The following is a 26,792-nucleotide window of genomic DNA, read 5'->3' on the forward strand; positions in this document are numbered from 1 at the left end:
TTTTTATGAGCACCTCGGAATTATTGTAAACAGACAAGCATTTTAAAGTAATAATTGACATTCTAGATAGACCTGGATAGGTTTATGTTACCCTTAAAGGTTAAATTGCGGTATGTGAAATAAAACTAAAAACAATTTGTCGGTTATTCTGTTGCCTCAAAATAGACACGGCTATTGTCATCCTTTGTATTCAATGGCTCGTTGGACTCCGGACTGTCTTTTAGCGGGGAATCTGCAAATTCATTCGCGAAATTAGAGTAAAATAATCTTTAATTTTGTACCTCTTTAACTTGTATGCATGTAAAGAAAAGTATGGAATCCGTTGTTTGATATAAGAAAATAATTTTAATTAACAAAATGAATTTAGACAAAACAAATTTAGGCACATTTAATGAGTGTTAAGTGTTTCTGTTTTGTGTGTTATTAATATCCATGCATACTTTATACTATAAGATTAACCGTGCAACATTTATAAAACACAATTATCATACCTCATTATAATATCATTCTGAAATACGGCATCCAAAAAGTTAATGGCAGCAGTCATTTAATTGACTACGGCAAATAATCAGACGCGTATGGAGACGCCTTTGGGTTCAGAAAAGAGCTGTGCATGGTACAACGCACCTTGAAAAAAAAAGTGCGTTGATATCGTTGAACTCCTCACATTAAGGAATACTTATACAGATTTCCTAAACAAACGTTGTCTGCAATAATTCGAGAGACGTGCCGTGCAATCTATGACGTTTTGAAAGAAAAGTACACGTATTTGAAAGTGGGTTATGCTATTTATGAAACAGCACTATAATATATAGCATTATAAAGTCTATTGAGAGTTTAACGCATAAAAGCGTTAAACGACCAAATATCGTTTATACTGTAGCATGTGGGTCACTCAAATCTACCCACATGTAGATTATTAAACTTTTGACGCTGATCAATGGCAAGGTAAGCTTTTGATGCAGCAGAAAAACAAAGAGATAAACAGAGTCTGCATCAATTCCGTCGGTATTTTTTATATTGAATTTAGATTTTTCATATCTACATTCCTAACGACATAATATTTTACCTTTCGGGCTGTTTTGTGAGTTGTGAGGACGACGTCTTTCCTCATTAACACAACCAGCAGTCAAAGCAGAGAAGAATGCGGCAAGAATAACAAAGAACCCGATCATCCAATTATTTCCAACCTCGCACCTGTTGCTAGTAAAGATATTCAATTCTTCATTTCTTTAAGCTTAACAGCATATCACTATAACATAATTTTAACACGATGTGGTAGTGTATTTACTGGAGAACTTGTGCACATATATAAAGAATAATTTATGCTATTTAATATATATACAGGTTGCGGAAAAAAATAACAATTAACAAGATAGTTGTAAGCTTCGTTTTCCGTTAGGTCAGGGAAATGCTCACAGTCCGTTACCCAACCTTCTGTTAGATGCGATGGAACCGGTAAGTTTTCACCGAGCGGCGTAATTGTTCTATCCTTTAGGGATACTATAGTCTGTCCCAAGTTATTGCTTCCATCAATTTTTGATGATTTTTAATAAAAATACACATACCTGTGAAAGAAATACAATTGAAATCGATGAAAGGGAATATATCCAAGATGTCTTCAGTGAACAATTATCCCTTTTCACTCATAAAATTTCACAGGAACGAAAACAATTTTCTTACGGAGATTTGTAATGGGAAATGTTTACATCTTTTCTCCATTCGGAATACACTCGGAATACATCGCGCAATTTTTTAACATTATCATCCGGGCTTATTAATGGCTGATGCAATGCAAAATTTCCGTAGACTGTCAATTTTTGTATGTGTATTGAAACCTGAAGCGGTAGAGGGGGCGTTTCAAAACAGATAATCTGGACATTTTTCATATTAGTGGATGAACGTAGTTTGAGCACAAAGGTATTTGCTATTATTGAAATATCAAGCAAAAAGTGGTGGAAGCAAAAACTCGGGACAGAGTATATCAAATTGTCGCTAGGCCTATCGTTGTTCAGATCCAATCCCAATTCCTTCGCTCCCCTAGCTCTTCGTACAAGTTCCGGTTTATTTCCAAAAGTTGGTTGCCGACACTTTTAAAAAAATTCAATCAGTTGTTTTTTCGTCATTTTATCAAAAGACTCCATATTCTGTTTTTTGTATACACGTACACTGAATGGCGCCATCAACTTTACCTACCGGAAGTAAGTACCTTCAATATTGGAGAGTCAAATAGGGGAAGTAACTTGGTTATCGAAAGAGGCTATAATGGATTAAGTTGTTTTAGAATTTTCCTCATAAATGTTTACACAGTTACAATTAAAATTTAAAAGCAGTTCTCAGAAAAGTTGTTAAATAATACACAAATTGTAGATAAGTTTGTCTAATATCAATGGAATTGATGAACACACAGCACACTTATTTCACCAATTCGAAGAAACATGCAATTGCAAACTACTACGACAATATAGACTCTCATCTTAAGGATGCTAGCTTAAACAATCAAAAATTATACTGGAAATTATTGAAAGATTGTTTCCACACTAAACTAACACACGACATCCCACCTATAAGGTATACCATGGACAATGGCAAGGAGGGTTATGCATTTTCAGACACTGATAAGATTGAATTACTTAACAATTACTTTACATCTATTACTTTCTTAGATGACAGCAATCATGACCTTCCAACTATAGGGGGGTGTAGATTTAATAACTCTTTTTCAGAAATAAGAATACAAGAGCAAGAGATTACAGATATCATATCTATCATTCCAGTTAACAAGGCAATTGGTCCTGATTGTATCAGTCACAAAATGTTAAAATCATGTAAAGATACCATCTCAAAACCACTTTGCATATTATTTAACAAATCATTATCACTCAAATTTTTTCCAGAATGTTGGAAATTAGCACATGTTCTTCCATTATTTAAGAAGGATGACCCTTCTATCACTTCAAACTATAGGTCAGTTTCTCTTTTGTCTTGTATAAGCAAAATTTTTTGAAAGAATTATTTTCAAACATGTATACAATCATTTACATTCGCAGAATCTCTTTTACAAATATCAAGCAGGTTTTTTACCAGGTCATTCTACAATGTATCAACTATTAGAAATATACCACTCGATTGTTAAAAGTATTGATGAAGGCAAATTTTGTTGTATGGTGTTTTGTGATCTTTCAAAAGCGTTTGATCGAGTATGGCACAAAGGTCTAATTTACAAATTAAATATGTATGGAATTAGTGGAAACATGCTTGATTGGTTTGAGAGTTATTTAAGCAACAGAACACAAAAAGTTATGTATAGAAATATTATTTCTTCCGTGGGCCATGTTAAAGCTGGTGTTCCTCAGGGCTCAGTACTTGGGCCATTATTATTTTTATTGTATGTAAATGATGTAGCTGAAAATATGATATCTGTATGTAGATTATATGCTGATGACAACTCTTTACAACAATGTTCAGATAATATTAATGTTATTGAACAAAATCTTAATCATGACCTCAGAATATTAGATGAATGGTCAAAAAAATGGTTGTTGAAATTTAATCCACAGAAAACCAAAGCTGTATTTTTCCATTTGAAAAATGTACATCATTTTCCTAATTTATTTTTTGAAAATTGTCAATTGGAATATGTTACTGAACACAAACATCTTGGTATACAGTTATCTTCAAACTTAAGTTGGTCAGAACATATTGATAACATTGTTTAAAAAGCTTACAAAAAACTGGGGTTACTTAAAAAGCTAAAATTTTCTGTTTCAAGGGATATTCTATCACAAATGTATGTATCTTTTATTAGACCACAATTGGAATATGCTGCCGAAGTTTGGGCTGGTTGCACACAGATGGACATAGAAAAATTGGAAAAGGTTCAATTAAATGCCGCAAGAATAGTAACTGGGCTCACAAGTTTTGCTTCAAGAAACTCAATTTATTTTGAAACAGGTTGGGAACCTTTGGAACACAGAAGAAATAGAGCTAAATTAATAACTATGTACAAAATGCACAATAACTTAGTACCTACTTACATACAAAACATTGTACCATATACAAGAGGCAGTGTTTCAAGGTACACAACTAGAAACTCTCTTGATTATTCTGTTCCAAAATTTAGATTAGAACTATTTAATAAATCATTTATTCCTGATACTGTCAGAAGATGGAATGCCCTAAGTCTTAATACAAAGGAGGCAACCTCTATTAAAATATTCAAAAAATGTTTATACAATGATACGGTAAGGCCTCAGAAACATCTTTCATTTGGAAAAAGATTTTTAAACATAACACATACACGTTTGAGACACAACTGTATTTTAAATTCTGACTTATTCCGCTGTAACTTAATAGCCAGTCCAAACTGTTCGTGTGGTTCATCAGAAGATGCATACCATTTGTTTTTTGTCTGTAAAAAGTATACAAGAGCTCGGAATTCTCTAATGAATAAGCTATTGACATTAAGTTACGTACACATTATAGATGCACATTTATTATTATGGGGGGATGATTCGTTGACAAATATACAAAACACTGAAATTTTCAAGACAGTACAAATTTTTTGAGTGAATGTGGTCGTTTTTCAAAAAATGTTTGAATTTATAAGGTGATATTATATATGCAGTAGATTGTTTATTCATGTATATTTATGTTTATCCATGTATATTTATGTGTATTCAATATATTCAATGTATGGCAATATTTATAAAATTTCATTACTAGGAGAGGACTATCTAAGTTTTAGAACTTGTGTCTTATCCTTTTGATTTATTCAATAAAATATGTTCAATTCAAATTCATTCACTTATTTCACCAGCACCTTATTGCAGATACACTTTGGTAAGAGACAATAATTCAACACATTACTTGTACATTTTTTTATTTAAAAATGGTTAAATACACAGTGAAAAAGAATAAGCAAAATTTCTTCTTACAAGAAAATTGTTAGATACAAATCAAATAAATGAAGGATTTAAGGGCACATTTCCTAAAAATACACATCCTTCTTTAAGCTGTCCCATCGTGACTGTCCGGTGGTTGAGAACCTAAAAAACTACAGAATAATACACAAGTAAATATTTTAAAGGATGGAATACGTTTAATGTTAGTTTTAATGATTTTCGCAAATACAATTTACACTGAAATTTAAATTTAAAAAAATTGATATTCGATAATTAATCTTTAGTTCTTTTTGTCTATACATAAACAAGTGCACCTTGCTTCAGCACATATGTACCTTAGCAACATAAATTTATGTTAATTTTATATATTATATTAATTATTTTTTCACATTTAAACATCTTTTACTTCAGAAAAATCTATGACTGGGTAAAAAAAAAATGAAATAAAATAAAATAAAAATTTTGCTCTGAAGTGGCTTATTTTTTTTTTTAGAATTAGTAACAATATTATTCTCATATTGTTCTGATAATGTTAAAGATGAAGCTGATAGTTTTTTAACAAAAACATATTTTCACCTTGGAAATTTTACACTTACCATTTTTAGACGGGGGTCACGTGACCCCGTCTATTGGTTTACTGTCAGCCGAAGTCTCAAACCGGAAGGCACGCGTAGAACAAATGAATTGAGTCTACGCGTAAGAAAATAGTGCAGAAAGTTTTCATGCATTTCAGTTAATATGTATTATAAAAATACGCATTAAATCTTTTGAAGTCTTCTGTGTATAAACAAAATTCTATTTAGAAAATAAACAAAAGGTTCTATTGATCAAAATATTCTTGCTCGGGTTCGGAATGAGTTACGTAACTGAATGTACAGCGCCGTTGACGATTCAGTTGGTGTACGAGCTCATTAATCAATAGAAGAGGTTGATGGTGGTGTAACCAGGGTTTTTCCTGTGTACTCGCTTTGCTGAGGTACCGGGGAATAAAGGATCTGTTCGGTGACTTCGAAATAAAACCAAATATTAAAATAGGGCCAAAATATAAAGTTTATTAATTTAGATTGCAAATGTCAAAGGTGTAAACTCATAATAAAAACAGTTCTTAAAATTGACAAAGAAAAATAACATAAAATGAAAATATATTTACCTTCGAAATAAAACCAAATATTAAAATAGGCCAAAATATAAAGTTTATTAATTTAGATTGCAAATGTCAAAGGTGACAATTTGCGTTTGGCTTTTGGTTTTATTTCGACGATAATTACAAAGTCACGCCCATAAAGTTAATCCCGAAATGTGAAATATAATTGGATGTTTAATTACTTATGGGCGTGGATAAAAATGAAACGAACATGTAACAATCATTATAATTAGTGTTAATAACCACTGTTCAAATTATGTAATTAAAACGCTCACAGGTGCCAGATAAGATGTCAAAACAGGTTGAATTATGTAATTAAAATACTAAGCGGTCCTGTGAGGCTTTTTTAACAATTGACGTTAATTTGAATATTAAAGAAATAATTATTTAAAGATTTCGACATAAATATAATATTAACTAATTATTAAGTAAAATCATTATTGCGACATTTGAATATTCCTTTTTTTCCGTTTTTTTTTTCTATTTCCATTACCTTTACTTCATGAATTAGGGTATTAAATTACAATTACTTAATTTTCTTGAAGTAATGCATTACAATACCATTACATGAGTGAAGTAATGCATTACCATTACTTTGTGAAATAAGTTTTAAAAAAGTAATTTAAAAACTAAATAAAATGTTTTTGTAAATATTTCATAAATAAAACATGCTTAAAATATTTACAGGTTCATGTTCATGTTCACTATCAGGTTCAAATTTAATGACTAATACAAGATTGCTGTTGCACTTGTAGTTCTCAAAGTAAGGTTGGTCCCGTAATATTTACACGCTAATGGCGGAGTTGACAATCTCTGTTATTTATGTCTCTGATTTTCGGAGTATGATTTTTAATGAAAGTAACGGTTGTATCGTAATTCGTGTAGGTGATGCACGAGTTTACACAAAAAAGTAATAAGTGGCGAACGGATTTATTTTTACCTATTAATTTTGCATGAATCGCAAATGAAGAAAATCGTGTCAGATAAGTCGGTCTTAAAAATCAAAATGGCGACCGTGACAAATCTTTGTATTGTCAAAGTTCTTGGAATCTTATTGTAAAAAAAACTATTTCTAACGTCAGGTGCCTGTGTTTGTTATCGGTATACAAATGTTCACTTTGATTGTTAATTCAGCAGTTTTATAAAGTTTTCGGGGTTTTCATAAAACTTTTATTACGGATACCGTCCGACTTAAGGATTTTCCCTTGGATCACAAAATTGAATAAATCTAATGATTAAAATTATCTTCTTTGATATAGTTGTTTGATTTTCCCGGTTAGTAGTAATTTAAAAAAAATTTCTTTGGGGTCTTACATATGTATTTTACATAATATACCGTTGTGTCAATTTTCTACAATTATGAAGGCCGGGATTGAGTAAAATTTAGACAAAGTATCAGACAATAACAAAAAAGCCGAATTAACATAGATTGTAACAAGTAATTCAAACTCATAAATTTTCGAAGCATATTCGAGGAAATCCAGGACAATTACAAATTCATGACGCAGTACACACACACACGCACACATACACAAAACCACACTTCGTACAATGTATTTCCGGTAACGGCTGTGTTTTTCGACGAATTGTATTGGTACAGCTCTGTAAAAAAGGAGGAAGAGAACTATTGAATGAGATATTAATCTTGAAAACGTTTTCGAAAGGGCGATATTCATTACAAAAAAGTACAAAGTTATATCAACAACAACAAGGAAGCAATGGAATATGGACACGCCCACGGAGTCGGCAAGCACAAATGTGCGTTAAAGTGATATAACGTATGAACAGCTTCAGAACATAAATAAAGAACATTGATATAGCAGGGATATGATGTGTGTATTAAAATTTTTTGAAATTTTAAATGATGACAGGCTCATATGTATACTGTGTTAGTTTATTATAACATTTAATACATTTAGAAAAAACAATGAAATTACTTTATTGCTATAAATTTGTCAAGGTCAAAAGCGTAAATAATTGACATTAATTGATAATGAAGATGATCAGCAAGAACATATCATAGTGACTTAAAAATGATTTCCTCCACTTTTTTGTTATATGGAAACAGAAACTATTAGCCTATTAGCCAATCAAAACTTACCCAGATGTTTGTCACATGATTGCGATAGTTGTCTACAAATAGTTAGTCCAAAAAACATTTTAGTCGAGATTAACAAGAAATGGAATGTCTACAAATAGTTAGTCCAAAAAACATTTTAGTCGAGATTAACAAGAAATGGAATGTTTGCACATTACTTAAAGGAGCGTATCAAGTTTTGTTAGTTAATAGTGTCTCTTCAAAATTTTGAAAACCTTACATTTGATTTGTTTCATTCATTGTTTCAGCGGTTGGTGTTGTTGTTGGTCGTGTCAGTTCATTGATGTAGCATCCTGTGTCTAAAATATTTTCTCATTGATATTAAAAGAAATCAAAAATGGGGTAAAGAACAAAGATGCTAGAAAAAAAACCCAACTTTAATAATTCTTTACGGGAGACATGGCACCGACTCTTGGACATTACATGATATTTTTATAGAATATAAAGATTAAAATAAAATAAACTGCGCAGACATAAAGTTGTTCCAATTGTGTAATAATCCATAGATTTATTAAATAAAACATCTGTATATCGATTTGCGCCCCATAAAATATAAACTTTCCAGTTTTTTTGTTTAGTTGGCTGGAATACTAGTATTCTGATCAATTGTTTCAAATAAAATGTTTTATTCAAAGCACACATACCCCGGTAAGTTGCGGAATTTTAACGTTTTTAATTTTAGATGATAAAATTATTATTTTTAAATCGATTACTTTTCCTAAAATTATTGAATAAAATTTGCAAATAAATTACTTGAAATAATTTTTTAATAGAGTAAATCAATTTTACAAAAATTAAAATATCATAAGAGGGAGGGGGTGGGTGGGTAATTCATATCAAAATATCTTTACAGAGGAAAATGGTCATGGAAATAATATTAATTGTAGAAGACATGTTGATCTTATGTATATAAAAAAGTAAAACAAAGTTATTGACTAATAATTTACACTGCATCATTCTAAATCTGCTTAATTTATACGCTGGGATCAATTTTGCATGAAGTTACATTCAATCCAAGGAAATAAAATAGTAGAATTAAAATATGTTAATCCACTTTGTTGTGTTTATACCGAAAGCAATTACAGAACGTTCACTTGATCAGTTTGAAATAGTACAAGGTAGAGAATATTAGGAATGTACGAAAGTCATGATCATAGTGATAAGTACTTAAGGTATGGACTTGGTTTATGCAAATTAAGAATTCATGTACTATAAATATTACTAAACATATCAAAAAAATCTTGAAATAATTATTTTAGATCTCACATACATTAACATACAGTAATTTGTTTGTCAATTCACAAAACATTGTTTTAGATTTACAATCGAGATCTTAATACCACATCTGTGATGAATATACAATTATAATGACATTCAGAACTGCTGTGTAATATTTCAAATACATGTTGATGCTTACAAAGAACTGATAACGGTGATTTATACAGAACACCAGGACATGTCCTATTATAATCTGTTGAACAGTCTTTTTCGTCCATATTTCCTTGATAAGAATTGTAAGACGGACATTTACCTGTAAAAGAAGTATGATTGTGGTATGTAATGCAAAACAGATAAAATAATTCAACCTAAATTATCTTATCATGATATAATAAAGTTTCTATCATTAGAAACTAGATTTCTGATCTACTTCAAAAATGAATAAACAGAAAACTAGCTAAACCATTAACCTAGAAAACTTGATAACCTGAAAAATCGGAGGAACACAAGTAATGAATCCAGGGTAAATCAGACAACTTTAGACTTGTTTGAATATTGTTATTTCAACAACTAAGGCGAGTAGTATTTATAATTCATAAAAACTTTGCACATGTATACCTGTATGTTGCCCTAAAAGAAAAGGGGAGTCAGAGCACTAAAAATCATCCCAGAATTTATTTATGTATGTGTTTTCATGATATTTTTTACAAAAATATATTTTTCATAAATCTTTAATGCAACAACTGAATGTTCCACGTCTAATTTTACCTTCACTTATCCAAGTCACATGGAAGCAGCTGAGACCCAAGTTATTGTTTTCATCGGGTAAACAGTGAATGGCAGAATTAGATTCTGAACAACTTTGGGACACAACTACTGGTATTTCTTTCATATGTGTATCTTTTTATTTTTCCTCCATGAATCTTTAAATGAAAAATATACCGATTAGGTAATTATACCTTCACTTATCCATGTCACTGCAAAACAGCTGAGACCCAGGTTATCGTTTTCATCAGGCAGACAATGAATGGTCTTATCTGTTTCTGAACAACTCTGAAACACATCTACAGGTATGTCTTTTAGCTTAATATCAGTGCACGAATTCACCAGGAAGAAATTTGTCTTCTCCGTAGAACTTGACAGGAACAGCAATACCACTGTGACAAAAAGTACACTAATTATTGTTGAGAAATTAGACCAGACTGCTAGCACATAGTTACTATTGGAACAAAAAGGGTATGATATTGTGCTCTTTTAAAAACAAAAAAAAAGTATATAAGTAACTTAATCGGAAATGAAGTTGATTTCTTTCATGTACATGAATTAAAAAAAAATAATCGCAACTAATTCATGAATTATTTCACAGGGGCCAAGCCCGTTTGAACATTAATTTCAATGTAACCATAAATAAAGAAAGGGGTCGAACTCTGACCCAGATAAAAAAAACTACCAGCTCGCTTCAAAAGCCTAATAAATCAATTTTTTTAAACCACTCGCAATATGCATGTATTTTTCAGAAAAGTAATGTCTGTGATACACTCATGCCGAATTTCAAGTTGATGGGTCTTAAAATAACAGAGATATACGTCATTATTCTCTCGAAATCGCCAGTTTAATTTTACTCGGACATTTACCGGTCCAGGGCACACGATAGGATTTTGCCTATGACAACGGCAGTATTGCAACAAGTCGAGAAACATTCGCACTGATCTTTTAAAATCTTACATCAAATGAAGCTACTTACATGCAAATGCTCCAATAGAATTCTTTAAATACTCTCCGTACAGAATATGAAATTCTGCAACCACATAGACTTCCGACAGGGCCAGCCATTTTGACGTCTTCGAGAAAGACTGATTCTGATTGGACCATCAGGAATATTAACACCAATGAAATTGAGTTTAACATTAGCTATCACAATGGCAGGTCTGCTCAGAAGTTGATGTGGCTGCAGATAAAAGTTCAGTTTGGAGAATATTCAAGGAATTTTTTTCGGAATTTAAGGATGTAAGTAGCATGCGTTTGATGTAAGATTTTAAAAGATTGGTGCAAATGTTTCTCGACTTGTTGCAATACTGCTGTTGTCATTAGCAAATCCCACCGTGAACCCTGGGCCGGTAAATGTCCGAGTAAAAATAAACTGGCGATTTCCAGAGATAATGACGTATATCTCCGCTATTTTAAAACCCATCAATATGAAATTCGGTATGAGTGTATCTCAGACATTACTTTTTAAAAAAAAACATGCATATTGCGAGTGTTAGGAAAAAATATTGATTTATTAGGCTTTTGAAGAGAGCTGGTAGTTTTTTATTTGGGTCAGAGTTCGACCCCTTTCTTTATTTTTGGTTACATTGAAATTAATGTTAAAACGGGTTTGGTCCCTGTGAATTAATTATTTTTTTTCAAATTTAAGCGACCTTCCCTTTAAAATAGTTTATATTTAGTACTGTATTCGGGGTTCATCGTAGAGATAGTCGTTGCTCTCTTCCTTAATCTCAGCAAATCGCCTAACGTGATTTTAAAGTATTCGTAGACTTTCGCACATCACTCGCACTGCACTCGTGAACATAGTCGCAATAAATCTTCAACATTCCTAGAAAACTCGCAAAAAATCGTAGTACTTACGATGCTACGAATATCCAACGACCTACCCCGAGTATTCTACGAGTTCATGCGACTGTTTCTCGAGTTTTCCCCAACTGTCCTCCAAGTGGGAATGCAGTTTGATTTAATGCAAGTATGTGAGCTACGATAGTGTACGGTGTGTGCAAACAAATTTTCATAAATCGCTAGCGCGCGTTATTCAATTTGTATGCACACACCGTTGCAGTTATAAGACCACATCTTTCAAAAAATAATGATTCAATGCTTAAATATTTCCCAAGATCTAAGATGCATCAACTGACCAATTTAATCATCGAAAGCCTCAATGTATCAAAAACGACAAAATGAAAAAATAACTATAATGAATTAAGAAAATTGATGAAAGTATCCGTGACCGTGATATGAGGATGCTTACATATTTATGAACGTACTAATGTTTTATTTGCAGGAGAGGAATATTAGATATCTTTCTGATATATTTCTATGTTGAACTTCGCACCCTCTTGGGCCAAAGTATTAGTCCCGAGGTCAATATTTGTACAATTTACAATCTACACTAGTTTATGATGCATTTATCTCACAAGCTGTCACATTGAGAAGACAACTTTTTATACATTTTCTGTACACATTCCTCTATTGAATTTTCAACCTATCTTTGTTGATTGGTATTGGTCAGGGGGTCACGATCTCCCTAAGTTAAAATTTACACTATATGGGGATGTTTGCACAATAATTTTACAAATTGTGGCTTAGTAGTTCTTTTGAAAATCTTTAAACATTTTCTCTATATATTCCTAAGTTCAATTGTATTGATTGAGAAGATTTTTCAAAATGTTCACTTTATATTTTAAGTTGAACTTTGAACTTCTTTTGGGGCCCCAATATTAGTCCAGGGACCACGATTTAAGGAATTTAGAATCTTTACTATACAAGCTTTGATGTAAATATATGTATTGGCATTTTTGTGCAGCGATTCTTGAGAAGATTTTTTAAAGAAACACCTTTTCCACTGGTTGTCTCGAAAAAGGTTTCGCTTTTAATTTATTAATTTATAATCCTCTTCCAATAAGTATACTTTGTATTAATTTTTGTTTAATATGACCCATTGGCTCTAAAGAAGAAGTAAACATTGTGAAAATATACAGACAGACGGGCAACGAACACCAGGTGCTCAGAAAAGCTAATTTGAACTTTTGATTCAGATGAACTTATTGGAAGAATTTACCGAAACTGATCTTCAATAGGTACACGCCAGTTGGGAAATACCTGAAAAAAAATCAAACATTAAATGTTTGTGCAACATACAAGAAGACTTGTGTAAACAATCAAAGCTTCACAATGCACTGAGCGGACAAGCAAAATTTTACTAAACGGGCACAGTCAGCATTTTCAAATTGTTTTTTACCTTCCTTATTATTTATGACTTTATAAAAGTAACTCAAATGATGAACCGCAATATTTTTATTGATGGGTTTATTAAAGTATTTCAAATGATCAACCGAAATTCGAGAGTAAATAGTCAAATAAAGAATTAGATTCACATTTTTTTTTTGTTATGTAGACATAACTAAAACTACCATGTTTACATTTTGAGTGATAAATAGACAATACCAAGCTTAAATCAGAATTGAATTTATCTATTACAAGATATTGAATAATTGTATTTACACGTCATTTGAAGTTTGTATGACCATTTGAAGAATCTTGATAAAGCATTATAAACATGGAAAATAGATTAAGAATTTTTTCCAGCTTATAACATGATCATGCCTTTTTAACTGAAAAAAGGAAGTCATATTAGTTGACAACCATGTTGGGGTTGATGTTCAGGAATTCATTCCTCAACAATTGCCACTTTCACAATGAGTTTTTTTTTTACATGTAAGGAAACAAACGATTGTAAATATTGTTTACAATGTTACCTGAAAGTCATATTCAAACCGTTCCGTTCGTTGTCCATGTTCCTGTATGGAGTCACGTGCCAACAACACAACAAATATAAAAGAAAGTGTTTAAGAAATACCTAATGGCTTCTGGAGTCACGGCTAGACAGATTCGAGATTCTTTGAGTCGTGATATTAATAAATAAAAACAAAACCCTTTGAATGAATTCATCAAGCACCAACAAAACAGCAGATATAAAGAAAGTGTTTTGGAAATAAGAGGGTAATCGTGTTTAAAAATCAAAACTAATAAATCAAAATATCCAATCGTGTTGTTGTGTTAGTTTGAGTAGGAATGTGTGTAATTCCGATCGTGTTATCTATAAAACTTGGGCATAAACTCTCTAGAGTTGATTCCGCAGGCCTACAATCAAACTCTTCCTTCAGATGCACCTTTGCAAGTGTAAAATGCTGTTTGTTATTTACATATAACCTGTCACTATTATATGCGTATGTCATTTTAATGTTCTGCATTTGTATCTCTGTTTTCTGAAATAGCACAGCTGACATGTTACAAATCTACAAATCGTTTATAAGTTTCTCGAATTTTGACATGACCATATAGGGAAACAGTGATGTCACCGATAGAAAAGGATAGTTGCAGGAAAACAAATGCCATAGTTGCCGGAATGGGGACGGAATAAGCAAAAAAGTATGAGATATAATCATATTATCTCTGGATAACAACATTTTTTATGAAGTATGATTTTTTGAGAAAAAAAATTTTGAGCTCGGCGTTCGTCTTAACAAAAGAACGTATATGAAAGATGCGAGTGAGGAATTTGATTGGCATCAGATATATTCTTAAATCTGGAATTTTTTTTTTATATATATTATGAATCTGTTTAAATACAATGGATATACTCGCATCTTTATTATCTTTATGCAGATGTAATAACTGAGTTACCAGTAGGAGAAACAAACTATTTGAAGACATGGGTTCTAAGATTTTAATTTAGATGAGACATGAGTAGCGACAACCCCTCTCCCCCAAAGATGTTAATTCTAAAGATAAGGTTAACTGTTATGAAATTAAAATTTGTATAAATTATAAACAAAAAATGTAATATATAGAAAAAGAAGCCTGAGGGGAAAAACTTTGAAATTTAAATGTTTCTTTGTTTAAACAATGGTATTGAGCTAAGGTTAGCAGACTGGTAAGTGACAGAAGTAAAATGAATACACATTATTGCGAGCATTAATTTTTTATGGAGCACTTAATTATTAGGCTTAGCCAGAACTGGTAAAAGGATATGTCAGATAACCCAATTAAATATTAATTAATTTTCATGTGTTGTAAGCACGATATCTAATCTATCGCTGTCTAGCGCATGCGTACCAATATCATCATCAATATATAGAGCATTCGGCAAACCTCAGGGAGCAAAAAAGGCAAAGGCGAAAGTGCAAAGACGAGAGTGCGAACTTGCAAAGGTGGAGGAGCGATAATAGTATCGATCCTTTGCCTTCGTAACCTCGCACTTTCGTTATTGCATCTTCGTGCTTCGCCATCGCAGGCGAAAGTGCGAAGGTCGAAGTGGCCCAACAGAACACCACAGAATTACACATATTGAAACTCAGGCTCATACACTACCACGATTGCATATTTGTATCGTTTACAATTCTGGATTTTAAACACGATTACCCCCCCCCCCCCCCATCGGTAAATACCTTGTGGCTTGTGGAGTCACGACTACGCAGAATCAAGGTTGGAATACCAAAAATACGACGTGTAAAATGATAATAATTGAAACTAGTGTGGAGTCAAGCTCCTGTAAAATTATTGTGTTTCCCATGTAGCAGCCATTACTATATAAAGTTACGCTAATTAGGCGTTAAATAGACACATCAAGGAAGTTGTAAGTCATATTAATAAATAATCATAATAAAGAAACAAACAACTGAAGCTGAAATGTATCTAGAAATAAAGAAAATCAATGTTTCTGTGGATAAATAACAAGGAGGAAGAGGTGTGGATGAAAAATCTATGTTAAAATGAATAGAATTTAATTTTTTACCTTTGAATTTTCTATCATAATTTGTGTTTATTTTTTAACTGTAATTTTCTAAAGTATTTCAATTATCTATACTACTATTTTAGAATAATAGACTCGAATTTTTGGGCTTTAGTACCGAGAAATCGGAAGAGTACTGTCTTTTGTTTTATATATTTTAAACATCATTGGTACTTGAAGATTACCAATTTGTTTTTATTTTCCTCAATCAAGCTTCGCCAATTGAAAATCAACGAAAATTCCTTTAAAACATCCGGAAATTATTTCGATTTTTTGGATTTTACAATCTTGCACATGCGCATTACATTCACGCTAAATCATGGGAGGCTCTTTAGTTATGTTTCCACAATATCACATTTAATTTCCATGGATAAACTCAGAAACGATATTACAAGTACGTGTAAATTTTCATTAAAAATTTGTCATATTCTGTTCATCAAAGGAATAAGGGAGATAACTCTTACTCAGTGCATTTAATATGAAATATTCCGAGAGTTCCAAATGTCAACATGGTTTGTAAATTCGAAGCGAGTACAAAACTTGGTGAAAACGTATTGAATTCTTCTTTAAAATGAATTGAATTTTTAGATGAAAATTTGACTGTTATTTTCAATGCAGCCTAATTTATTTTCTCCAAAATCGTTTTGGAGAGATTCTGCATTTTTTTGCTACATTACGGGTATATGGGAGGCATCTTAACTGTGGTGAAGGCCTATTCCAAGACACAATTAGATTATTTAAACTTAGCAGAGTGTAATGAAATAAAAGCATTATTGTAGTCGTATCTATTTCGTAAATGTCCGATATCATATGCATTGTTAACCCGTGTACGCACGGGTCAAAATCTAGTTTTCATTGAAGTAAAAATGCCCAAAAATCAAAAACTTATTGTTGCAAATCATTGACTCAATGTTTGGGTTATTTAAAAATCGTGGAGAGTTCGGATACAGCAACATGTTTATGCATTAACATAATAAAACTGGCAAAGTTAGATTTTTGCAGCAAAGACAATAGTAACACTCTTTATTTATATAATTATTTCTTGAACTGACTTGCTTACTAGTATGCTAAAAACTGACCAAAAACTGCTGTCAAAAGAGGTTTACACGTTGTATTTTATGCAAATTGTGCACACAAATATAGAACAATGCCGTTTTTAATCACTTAGAACTGTGCAGCTACAGACAAATATTAAAGATTGAAATAGTCATTAGTGTCCAAACTGTAGCCATTTGTCGAGGAAAAGTTTGAATCTTGCAAATTGATTTATATACATGTAGCTGTTATCCGCCTTTGGCTGTGAAGTTATGAAATGACCATTAGAATTAAATTGTAAAATTGACTCTTAGTAAGTTATTTTTATACCTGTGTTTTATTTAGGAGAAATTAAGCAAAGAGTTAATTAAACTATTTGGAAGAATTCAAAAAGGAGATTAAATGATTCTGCATTACATGAATTGACAACAAAGATTTATACACCTGTGCGACAGATACCAAATTCTTTGATAAAATTTTTAATGCTGACATTTATTTATCGAAAGTTATATATTCAAATTTGACATTATGTGAGGTTAATTTAATATATGTCTAATCATAGTTTATCATAGTTTGAACAGCTTGTGTACAGTTCAGGTATGCACTGCATGATTATATCGGGTAAGAACTGGATTTCTGATTTGCAGGATAAACTTGAAGAGAACAACAATAACATTGCTATTAAGCAATTACACGTAGTATTTATCTTTATTAGACAATAAAAGAACGGATGATATTGATTCAGCCAAAGGTTATCAAAGTTTAAATATCTTGATGAATACAAACAGTTGTCGTGAGGAAAACTTGTTTTCAAATTAACTAAAATTATATTTTTGAATATATTGATTTAATAACATTGTTAGTAAAGCTATCAAATTCTTCTTTTCTGTTAATCCGATGGCATGTCTCAATTTACTTTTCGGAGTAAGTGTTATGTAACATTACATATATTATTTACCTTCTGTCAGGGTTGCTAAAATCTATGTCTTTTATGTTTTGTCATCTATTGCTCTTGTAAGTAATTGATCTGTTAGGTAAATTGTGTAGGTGAAAAAGTTAATGAACAAGGATTTTATTAGATTGCTCAAAGCTAGCTATCCTTTGTGTTCGGATTAAGTATAGTCCGAGTTTCTATCACCTCTAATGTGTTGTCAAATTGTTACGTAATCAATTAGCCACCATCATGCGCGCTTCGTATGAACACATGTGCGCTGGTGACTTTTACAACCCTAAACAAAAGAATAATTTAACGAAAGAAAAGAATAATTTAATGAAAGAATTTCATTGGTTAATTCTCACAAAATCGCATTTTCGGCAAACTGGGTACGCGTCCCCGTGTCGGTCACTTTTCCATATTGAATAAAACCGCACGGACGTAAAACCTTGTTAATCTTCATTTTTCATCTTTATTCAGGTAAATATGACTATTTACTTTATTTTATATTGGAATTATTATTGGTATATTATACTACTCATGTTTTTATCATGTTGAATAGATAGCTATATACATAGGTATATAAATTTTATAATGATTTTTCTATGCATTAAGAATGTTAGACTTAATTATTTTGAGTTGTAAATTGCTTTTAAATATTCTTTGTAAGTGCAGGCTAATATAACATTAGATTGATCATAATTTGCATTTTTATTGTTTTAACTATGTACATATATGATTTTAATTGATTTTTGTTAATCGGAAATGTATTTTTAGAAATTGTCGATCGTGCGCGATTTGTGTAATAACTCATGTGCGCCAAGTTACGATTCTATGAATAGATCACGCCCGATCTAAATTAGGTGTTTGCGTTATGTTAATATTCGCTGTCTGTGTTCTTTTTATATTTTTGTTACGAAATTTATTTCCCACATCCCAATACACATTCCCTGTTGCAATAAAAGGTCCATATACACCATATCAAGAAGTGAATTTCCGTTAAATACATCGTATGATGATCATTCGCTGTGTACTAAGATATTATTCATGTATTCTTTGTTTACAATTACCAATCAATGTCGAAATTATCGGCGAGAAATTATCCCGAGTTTCCTCGACGATTCATTTGGTCTTATTTATATTTCCATGCATCATTTAAACCCTTTCGTTTCATGAATTCCTCAATCACAACTCCCTCTATTGCCTTTCGATAATACATATCGTCAAAACGCCGTTATTCACGTGTTTCAGTTCTCCCATCTTGTTTACTGCTTTCCCCATTACGGCGGGTTTGTATAGCATGCGGTATGACGTCATAACGGCCGAGCCCGATGCCTTAAATAACGAGCTCAGCTGTTTGCACGGCAGTTGGTTTGATCTGCCACGGCAGATCAGACGGTCGAGTCCACATCTGGACAACATCCACACATTGGAAATGACCATGGAAATATCCCGTTGGGTAAATGCTGAATAATTTAGCAGTGGGAGCTGATGCAATAACCTTCTTTTATTAATCAATTTATTATATTTAAGTATATAGGCTACAGGGGAAAGATTGTATAGGAACGGGACTTCCGCACCGTTAAGTGGGATATTTAGAGCTATATTCAGGGTTTTGGCTATTTGTAATATTTGTATTTTAATCCCATCAAGTTGGGAATTAATTTATGTTATATTTACACTCCCAGAGTCTTGGGACTATCCTCGTTTAATAAACTGAAATATCTATATTTTATTTGAATCCTGACTTTGAGTTTTCTTTGGTACCAATTTACAGATTTGGGAGACCCACAAGTTTCGTTTCACAACATCCCGGGTTATATATAAAACCCAAGTTCAGTAAATATAATTTATAAGCGGGACAGTTTTAAAAACGCAACATTTTCAATGTCTCTTTAATTATAATTTTGAATTAGAATTAATGATTGAAAGCATAAACCTTAATTCAAGCTATGTCTTTTAATTTTTGGTTTGGTATTGAATATTATTTTGAAGCTTATTTGAATTTATGAATTTTGCACGTTGTATAAATTACTGTTAGGGACATTGTTTGTGAGGGCCTTGAGCCACATCTAGTTTCATTTTATTTTATGTTTTGTAACAAACTTTTCCATATTGAATAAAACCGCACGGACGTAAAACCTTATTAATCTTCATTTTTCATCTTTATTCAGGACTTCTCCTTATCATTTGATAAGAAGCGCCATTGGCCAAAAAGAAGGGAAGATCACTTTATTAGTCATGGACTCATTGACAATAGAAAATTGTTGATTAGTAAAAGACCAAGTTAAAGAATGCCAGGTCCAAAAAGGGGGGAAAAACACTGTTTTGATAAAAGTAAAATTAATTGAACAAGAATAATTGCACAAGTTTGTATTTGTAATTTCAAATTGTAGCTTGAAAGACTAACTTGGCACGATGTCCGGGAGCCATGGTAAGGAAGCCGAATGATAAACAAGTTACCGGTCAGATCTGCCTTCAAAATTTGATTTTCATAGAGTTACGGAATTACTTTCATTGATAAAGATTTGAAATAAGCCAATTGAGTAAAATGCGGCGCTTATCTGCCGAAGAACCTTCAAAATCAGCTGGCTTTGCCCAAGCAGGCGCATTTGCACGGCACACTTTTGAAACACATTGATGGCCTGTATGTAGGGGGTGAGATAAACCCGGGATGAGACAGTTCCTCCGCATCAGAATGTAGCAGAAGTGGACCAGAAGGAGAAGAATAACCTTTCACAAAGGTTTTTTTTTTAAATTATGGGTTCTCATGAGGAAACGTTTTTAGTGCGAATGAAAATCGCACAAGGTACATGTAATAATGTTGTGATTTTTATCTTGTAAGGTACCTTTTTAGCTCACCTGAACCGAAGGTTCAAGTAAGCTTTTCTGATCACCCATTGTCCGTCGTCCATCCGTCCGTCCGTCCGTCCGTCCGTCCGTCTGTCTGTTCGTCCGTCTGTAAACTTTTCACATTTTTGACTTCTTCTCAAAAACCTCTAGACCAAATTTAACCAAACTTGGTACAAAGCATCCTTATGACAAGGGAATTTTAAATTGTTAAAATAAAGGGTACAACCCTTTTTAAAGGGGAGATAATTACGAAACAGTGAAAATAGGGTGCATGTCTTTAAAAATCTTCTTCTCAAGAACCACTGCACCAGAAATGCCAATATTTACACAAAAGCTTGTATATAAAGTGAAGATTCTAAATTGTAAAAATCGTGACCCCCGGACCAAAACTAACGGCCCCAGGTGGGGTTCAAAATTTAACATGGAAATACGTAGGAAAAATGTTTAAAAATCTTCATCTCAAGAACCACTGCACCAGAAATGCCAATATTTACACAAAAGCTTGTATATAAAGTGAAGATTCTAAATTGTAAAAATCGTGACCCCCGGACCAAAACTGGGGCCCCAGGCGGGGTTCAAAATTTAACATGGAAATACAATGGAAAAATGTTTAAAAATCTTCTTTTCAAGAACCACTGCACCAGAAATGCCAATATTTACACAAAAGCTTGTATATATAGTGAAGATTCTAAATTGTAAAAATCGTGACCCCCGGACCAAAACGAAGGGCCCCAAGTGGGGTTCAAATTTAACATGGAAATACAATGGAAAAATGTTTAAAAATCTTCTTCTCAAGAACCACTGCACCAGAAATGCCAATATTTATACAAAAGCTTGTATATATAGTGAAGATTCTAAATTGTAAAAAACGTGACACCCGGACCAAAACTGGGGCCCCAGGCGGGGTTCAAAATTTCACATGGAAATACAATGGAAAAATGTTTAAAAATCTTCTTTTCAAGAACCACTGCACCAGAAATGCCAACATTTACACAAAAGCTTGTATATATTGTGAAGATTCTAAATTGTAAAAATTGCGACCCCCGGCCTAAACCGGGGCCCCAGGCGGGGTTCAAAATTTAACATGGAAATACAATGGAAAAATGTTTAAAAGTCATCTTCTCAAGACCCACTGCACCAGAAATGCCAACATTTACACAAAAGCTTGTATATATAGTGAAAATTCTAAATTATAAACATCACGACTCCCGGACCAAAACTAAGGCCCCGGGCGGGGTTCAAAATTTAACATAGAAATCCATAGGATATAAATGTTTAAAAATCTTCATATCACGAACCACTGCACCAGAAAAGCCAATATTCACACAAAAGCTTTCATATATAGTGAAAATTCTAAATTGTAAAAATTGTGACCCGCAGACCAAAACTGGGGCCCCAGGCATGGTTCAAAGTTTAACATGAAAATCCATAGGATAAAAGTTTAAAAATTTCTTTCTCTTAAAAAAAGTGTTAAAATCATGACCCTCGGACTAATACTTGGGCATCAAGAGTGTTCAAAGTTTAACATAAAAATATATAGGAAACATTTAAAAAAATCTTTTCGAGAACTACAATGTCATACTTTGTGAATTTACTTTACTTGGATCCTCAAATAGTGAAAACTTTAAATTATAGAAGCGATCTAATACTGGGGCTCCAGGAGAAGGGGTTCAATGTTTCACATAGAAAGATAGGAGGGAACATGTTTAAAAATCTTATGGAGGAGAACTACAATGCTTCAATTTGTGAGATTACTATGCAAGCATTCTCAAATTGTAAAGTTTCTAAATTGTGGAAGCCGTGACCCCCAGACTAATATTAGGGCCCTAGAAGGGGTTCAAAATTAACATAGAAATATATAGGGAACATGTTTAAAAATCGTCTTCTCAAGAACTACAGTGCAACAGTTTGTGAGATTACTATGCAAGCATAATTGGCTATTGTAGATTCTAAATTGGTAAAATTGTGACCCCCGGACTAATACTTGCGCCCAAAGACCCCCAGACCAATACTGAGGCCCCAAGTGGGGTTCAAAGTTTAACATAGAAATATATATGGAAAATGTTTAAAAATTTTCTTCTTGAGAACTACAATGCTACAGTTTGTGAGATTACAATGCAAGGATCCTCAAATAGTGTAGTTGTTAAAGCCAACCATAAACCCCGGACCAATACTGGGGCCCCAGAAAGGGGTTCAAAGTTTAAAATAGAAATAACATATGCTAGGAAATAGAATGTTACGAACTGTTGTTCAGGTGAGCGATGTGGCCCATGGGCCTCTTGTTTCATTTTTGTTTTCATTAATCCCTTAGGTAAAGTTTGAATGATTTTTTTAGAAAATGTCTTGCTATTCTTTATTTTTTATGATTAATCATTGTCATGGTCAAAATAATTAAAATTAGGAACAGTGCAATACAAGCACTTGCCTGGGGTGTAAGAAATTTTGACTAGTATAGTTCTGGCTAATTTAATTTTTTTTCATGAAAATGAAATTGTAACGTCGCCTGTAATTGTTGCTCTTTGAAATATGGACACAAGCTTTCCTTTGTAATAACAATGCCAAAATTGGGGCATCTTCGTTAGTGATTGGAGTATCTTCGTTTCCAGTAGACATCAAAAAGTATTTTAGACATCTGTTTCTGCTGTTCAATTGAAGCAGAGCTGTAAGTGTTTATAGATAGGACGTTGTTGTGGCCGCTTATTTGCAAAACTTGGGTAAATGGATCTCCAGCTTGCGCCAGGGAAGTGACTGTAGTTTTCTTGGGATGTGATTGGTTTTTCGTACTTCTACTTTGGCCTTAAAATTTGTCACACATTGTTTTTACAAATTTGGACAAGGTGTTCTTGCCAATTGCCTGTTTAATATACCAATCATCGTCATTAATATTTCGGCATAAACCGAGATAAAATGGACTTTCTGTGTCTGTCATTTGTACAGTGTGATGCTGGTGTAATGAAGAATAATGACCCCACGTAGTTTAATGTCCAGGGGGTCATTTTTCGACGTAGAATAATGACCCCCCTTGCTGAAGAATAATTGGATTTTTCTTAAGAAAAAAGACCCAGGGGTTATTTTTCTTCATGTTTAACATGAAGAAAAATGACCCCCGCTGTAAACAAGAATAGAAATTGGTTGTCCCGTATCCAAGATACGACTTTGAAACTACTTGAATTTTCACCCTGTTCAACTGATTTTGAAGTTATAAACACCGAACTTGTAAATAAATCGCTGTATATAGTTTTACATATCCGTAGCAAGCACATACAAAACACTCTTTCATTGCCACAAGATACATGATTGCATAGAATTGGCATAGAATTTAATGCAGGCACTGTACTCGCCATGGTTTTCCAATTAATCCATGCTATTATTGGCACGCATGCGCCAGGCCATTGTGCTTACTATAAATGTTTATAAATATTTTATTGTGTACATGTGACATATATGTTTACCAGTGCTGGCTATTTTGTTATTACAGTATCAAATAATTTTCTATGCACACATTTTACCTAAAAAAAAATATGGGCTTTCGACTATTTACACCAGAAGAATCGGTCTCCTTTCAAATTCAAATATTCAAAGTAAATAAAAAAAATTTCTTGTTGGGCATATTTAGCAATACCATCGTTTAAAAGCGTGCTCAAGATTTCAAATTGATATAGAATCGGACCAAGCAGCTTTAATGTAATGTCTGCCATAATGTTTACATATGCACTTAATTCCAGACTCCTGTTTACCGTCGATCAAACACAGTAACATTCTTTCATTATGCGACACTCTAGAGTCTATGCTCATGCATGGATCTGGTGGGGGAAAAGGGGTCCGCCCCCGGAAAATTCAATATTAATAATTTCACGTGGTAAAAGGGGAGAGGGGGTTAGGACCCCATTCCCCCTAGATAATTAAATTTTAATAATTTAAAAATATGAAATTCCCAAAATATGCCTCGTAACCCTTTAAAAATATAAAAAGGCGAAGGCGAAAGCGTGAAGATGCGAAGGCGAGAGTGCGAATTTGCGAAGGCGAAGGGGCGATATACTACTATCGGTCCTCGAAAGAAATGTTTTGTAGTGATGGAGTTCATCTGTCGAATCTAGGCAGTTGTGTATTGAAGCGGGCAGCTTATTTATGTATTTCTTTAGCAAGAGTTATTCCCCTTTGATTTATTGATTTTTGATAATTTAATTAATGTTCCTAATAATGACGAATGAGTTTGCTAATTATTTTTATACAATAATACATATTTAATGTAACTAAGGTGTTGTTCATATGTAGTTTTGGATTAGGTTGGATCAGTTTGTTTATTTTTGATTTCCTGTTTTAAGATACTATGAATTATTTTAGGCCGGCACATATATACGGACAGTGTCAATTGGGTTTCAATCATTGACTGTTTGGGTTAAAACTTGAACAGGTACGGCTAGATTGAGTGGGTGGACTTCTCTGCTCTTTCTAATCTTCGTGTGATTTATCCTACGAAACAGAGTGTGCGGTCATCCCTGCTTTGTATCGCATTATTTCAAGTGTGCGGACATCCCTGCTTGTATTGGTGGTGGTTGCGGCGGAGCACTAGTGTGTGGTCATCCCTGCTGGTGTTCTGGCCTTTCTAGCGCAAGTGTGCGGCACTCCCTGCTTCCGTTAGATTGAGCTGTTGGCGTAAGTGTGCGGTCATCCCTGCCTGCGTTAACGTTGAGTCCCTATATCTGTGCAGGAGCGGTGATTAAAGTCTGCACTTGTAAATATTGGCAGCAATCAGGGCTATCCGATTCTATCTCGGGTACGGGCCCGCGGGGATCACAGGCAGTGACCCCCTTGCACGTTACAGTATTTCTTTTCAATTTACAGAGGGCATTACAAAGAGTGTGCTTTTATGAAAAATGGTCATTTTAGCTCGTATTTCAAGGTGTGGCCACGCCTACAGTTTAAAGCGTCTCTCATTCCACCAATCTTTGTTGGCGGTGGTTGTCAATTTTGCATTAGACAGCCATGTGGCGCTTATTCGAGACGCCTGTTATTGAATATAAGTATTTTAACAACTTCTGCTGAGTATATGCTCACCCAGTACCAGTATGAATGTTGTCACTGTTTATAAGGTTTATAAGGATAAGGATTTTAAGGATAAGGAGTATAATTAAGGATAAGGTTTATAAGGATAAGGTTTATAAGGATAAGGATTATAAGGATAAGATTTATAAGGATAAGGATTATAAGGATAAGGTTTATAAGGATAAGGGCTATTTATAATATGCATTAAGGAATAAGGATTATTTGATTATAACATTTATTATAAAATCATAATATAGATATACATTTTTTGTGTATTATTTAGGTCGTGGCCACAATCGCCAAATCACCAAATAAAAATATTACATGAATTAATCTGTTTGTCTTCATTGTCTATAATAATAATGCTTCGTGTATCATCTGATATAAGAGTTATGTAATTTAAAACATGAAAAACATGATTCTAATTTGTTAACAAACTGTTCTTCCATTGTGTTTTCAATACTAGGTTTTCCCGCATTCATGCGCAGTGGCGTTACAAATGGCGGATCACATTAATATTCATCAGACGTGTAGCAAAGTTAAGAGACAAATAACAAAAGAAAGAACATGTTTTACAGGCCTAGAGTTTGTGAAACGTCTAATTATAAGAAGCACGATGTATATTTTTACTAAAACTCATGTCAAAAGTTTTACTCCAAATACGCCACATATACAATGTACCTTTTAAAAATCGGCTGATACTTTCCTGAATGGTCTTTATTGTGTGTGGCTCATACTCTTCTCCATTATCTTTTTTTACCGCCATGAAAAATTTCGCGAGTAATTTGTCGAGTTCTGTCACAGGAATGTATCCTCGAAATTGTGAAGCTACTTCATAAGAATTTTGAGATCAGAATGTGTTTTTTCGCTTGGTATTTTTGTTTTTCATGCTCTCCATAAATATTCCTCCAAGGTAGAGGGTGTGATATAACATCCGAACATTGCCGGAGAGGGGTGTCACAAAAGGGTATATTTTCTAAAAGTATACGATGTAC

General features: G+C 33.0%; 1 protein-coding gene across 1 annotated transcript; it reads right to left on the bottom strand.

Annotated features, from left to right (window-relative positions):
- Nucleotides 1–3,727: 3,727 nt before the first annotated feature.
- On the bottom strand, nt 3,728–14,147 carry LOC117692534 (uncharacterized). Its single transcript, XM_066080179.1, has 7 exons — nt 13,894–14,147; nt 13,197–13,237; nt 10,324–10,521; nt 9,564–9,677; nt 8,367–8,445; nt 8,150–8,181; nt 3,728–7,650 (listed from the first exon to the last, which is right to left on the bottom strand). The coding sequence occupies exons 1-7, from the start codon at nt 13,929–13,931 to the stop codon at nt 7,538–7,540; spliced, it is 615 nt and encodes a 204-aa protein (XP_065936251.1). The 5' UTR covers nt 13,932–14,147; the 3' UTR covers nt 3,728–7,537.
- Nucleotides 14,148–26,792: the final 12,645 nt, after the last annotated feature.

Source organism: Magallana gigas, chromosome 3, assembly GCF_963853765.1.
Source record: "Magallana gigas chromosome 3, xbMagGiga1.1, whole genome shotgun sequence".
Taxonomy (NCBI): domain Eukaryota; kingdom Metazoa; phylum Mollusca; class Bivalvia; order Ostreida; family Ostreidae; genus Magallana; species Magallana gigas.

What these genes read in the sequence shown, in the direction of transcription:
- LOC117692534 (XM_066080179.1), bottom strand. Translation starts at nt 13,931, where the DNA reads ATGGACAACGAACGGAACGGTTTGAATATGACTTTCAG. An exon ending in CCTATTGAAGATCAGTTTCG is followed by an intron (nt 10,522 to 13,196) that starts GTAAATTCTTCC and finishes TTTTTGTCACAG; the next exon opens with TGGTATTGCTGTTCCTGTCA. An exon ending in ATCACCGTTATCAGTTCTTT is followed by an intron (nt 8,446 to 9,563) that starts GTAAGCATCAAC and finishes AAAATATTTTAG; the next exon opens with ACACAGGATGCTACATCAAT.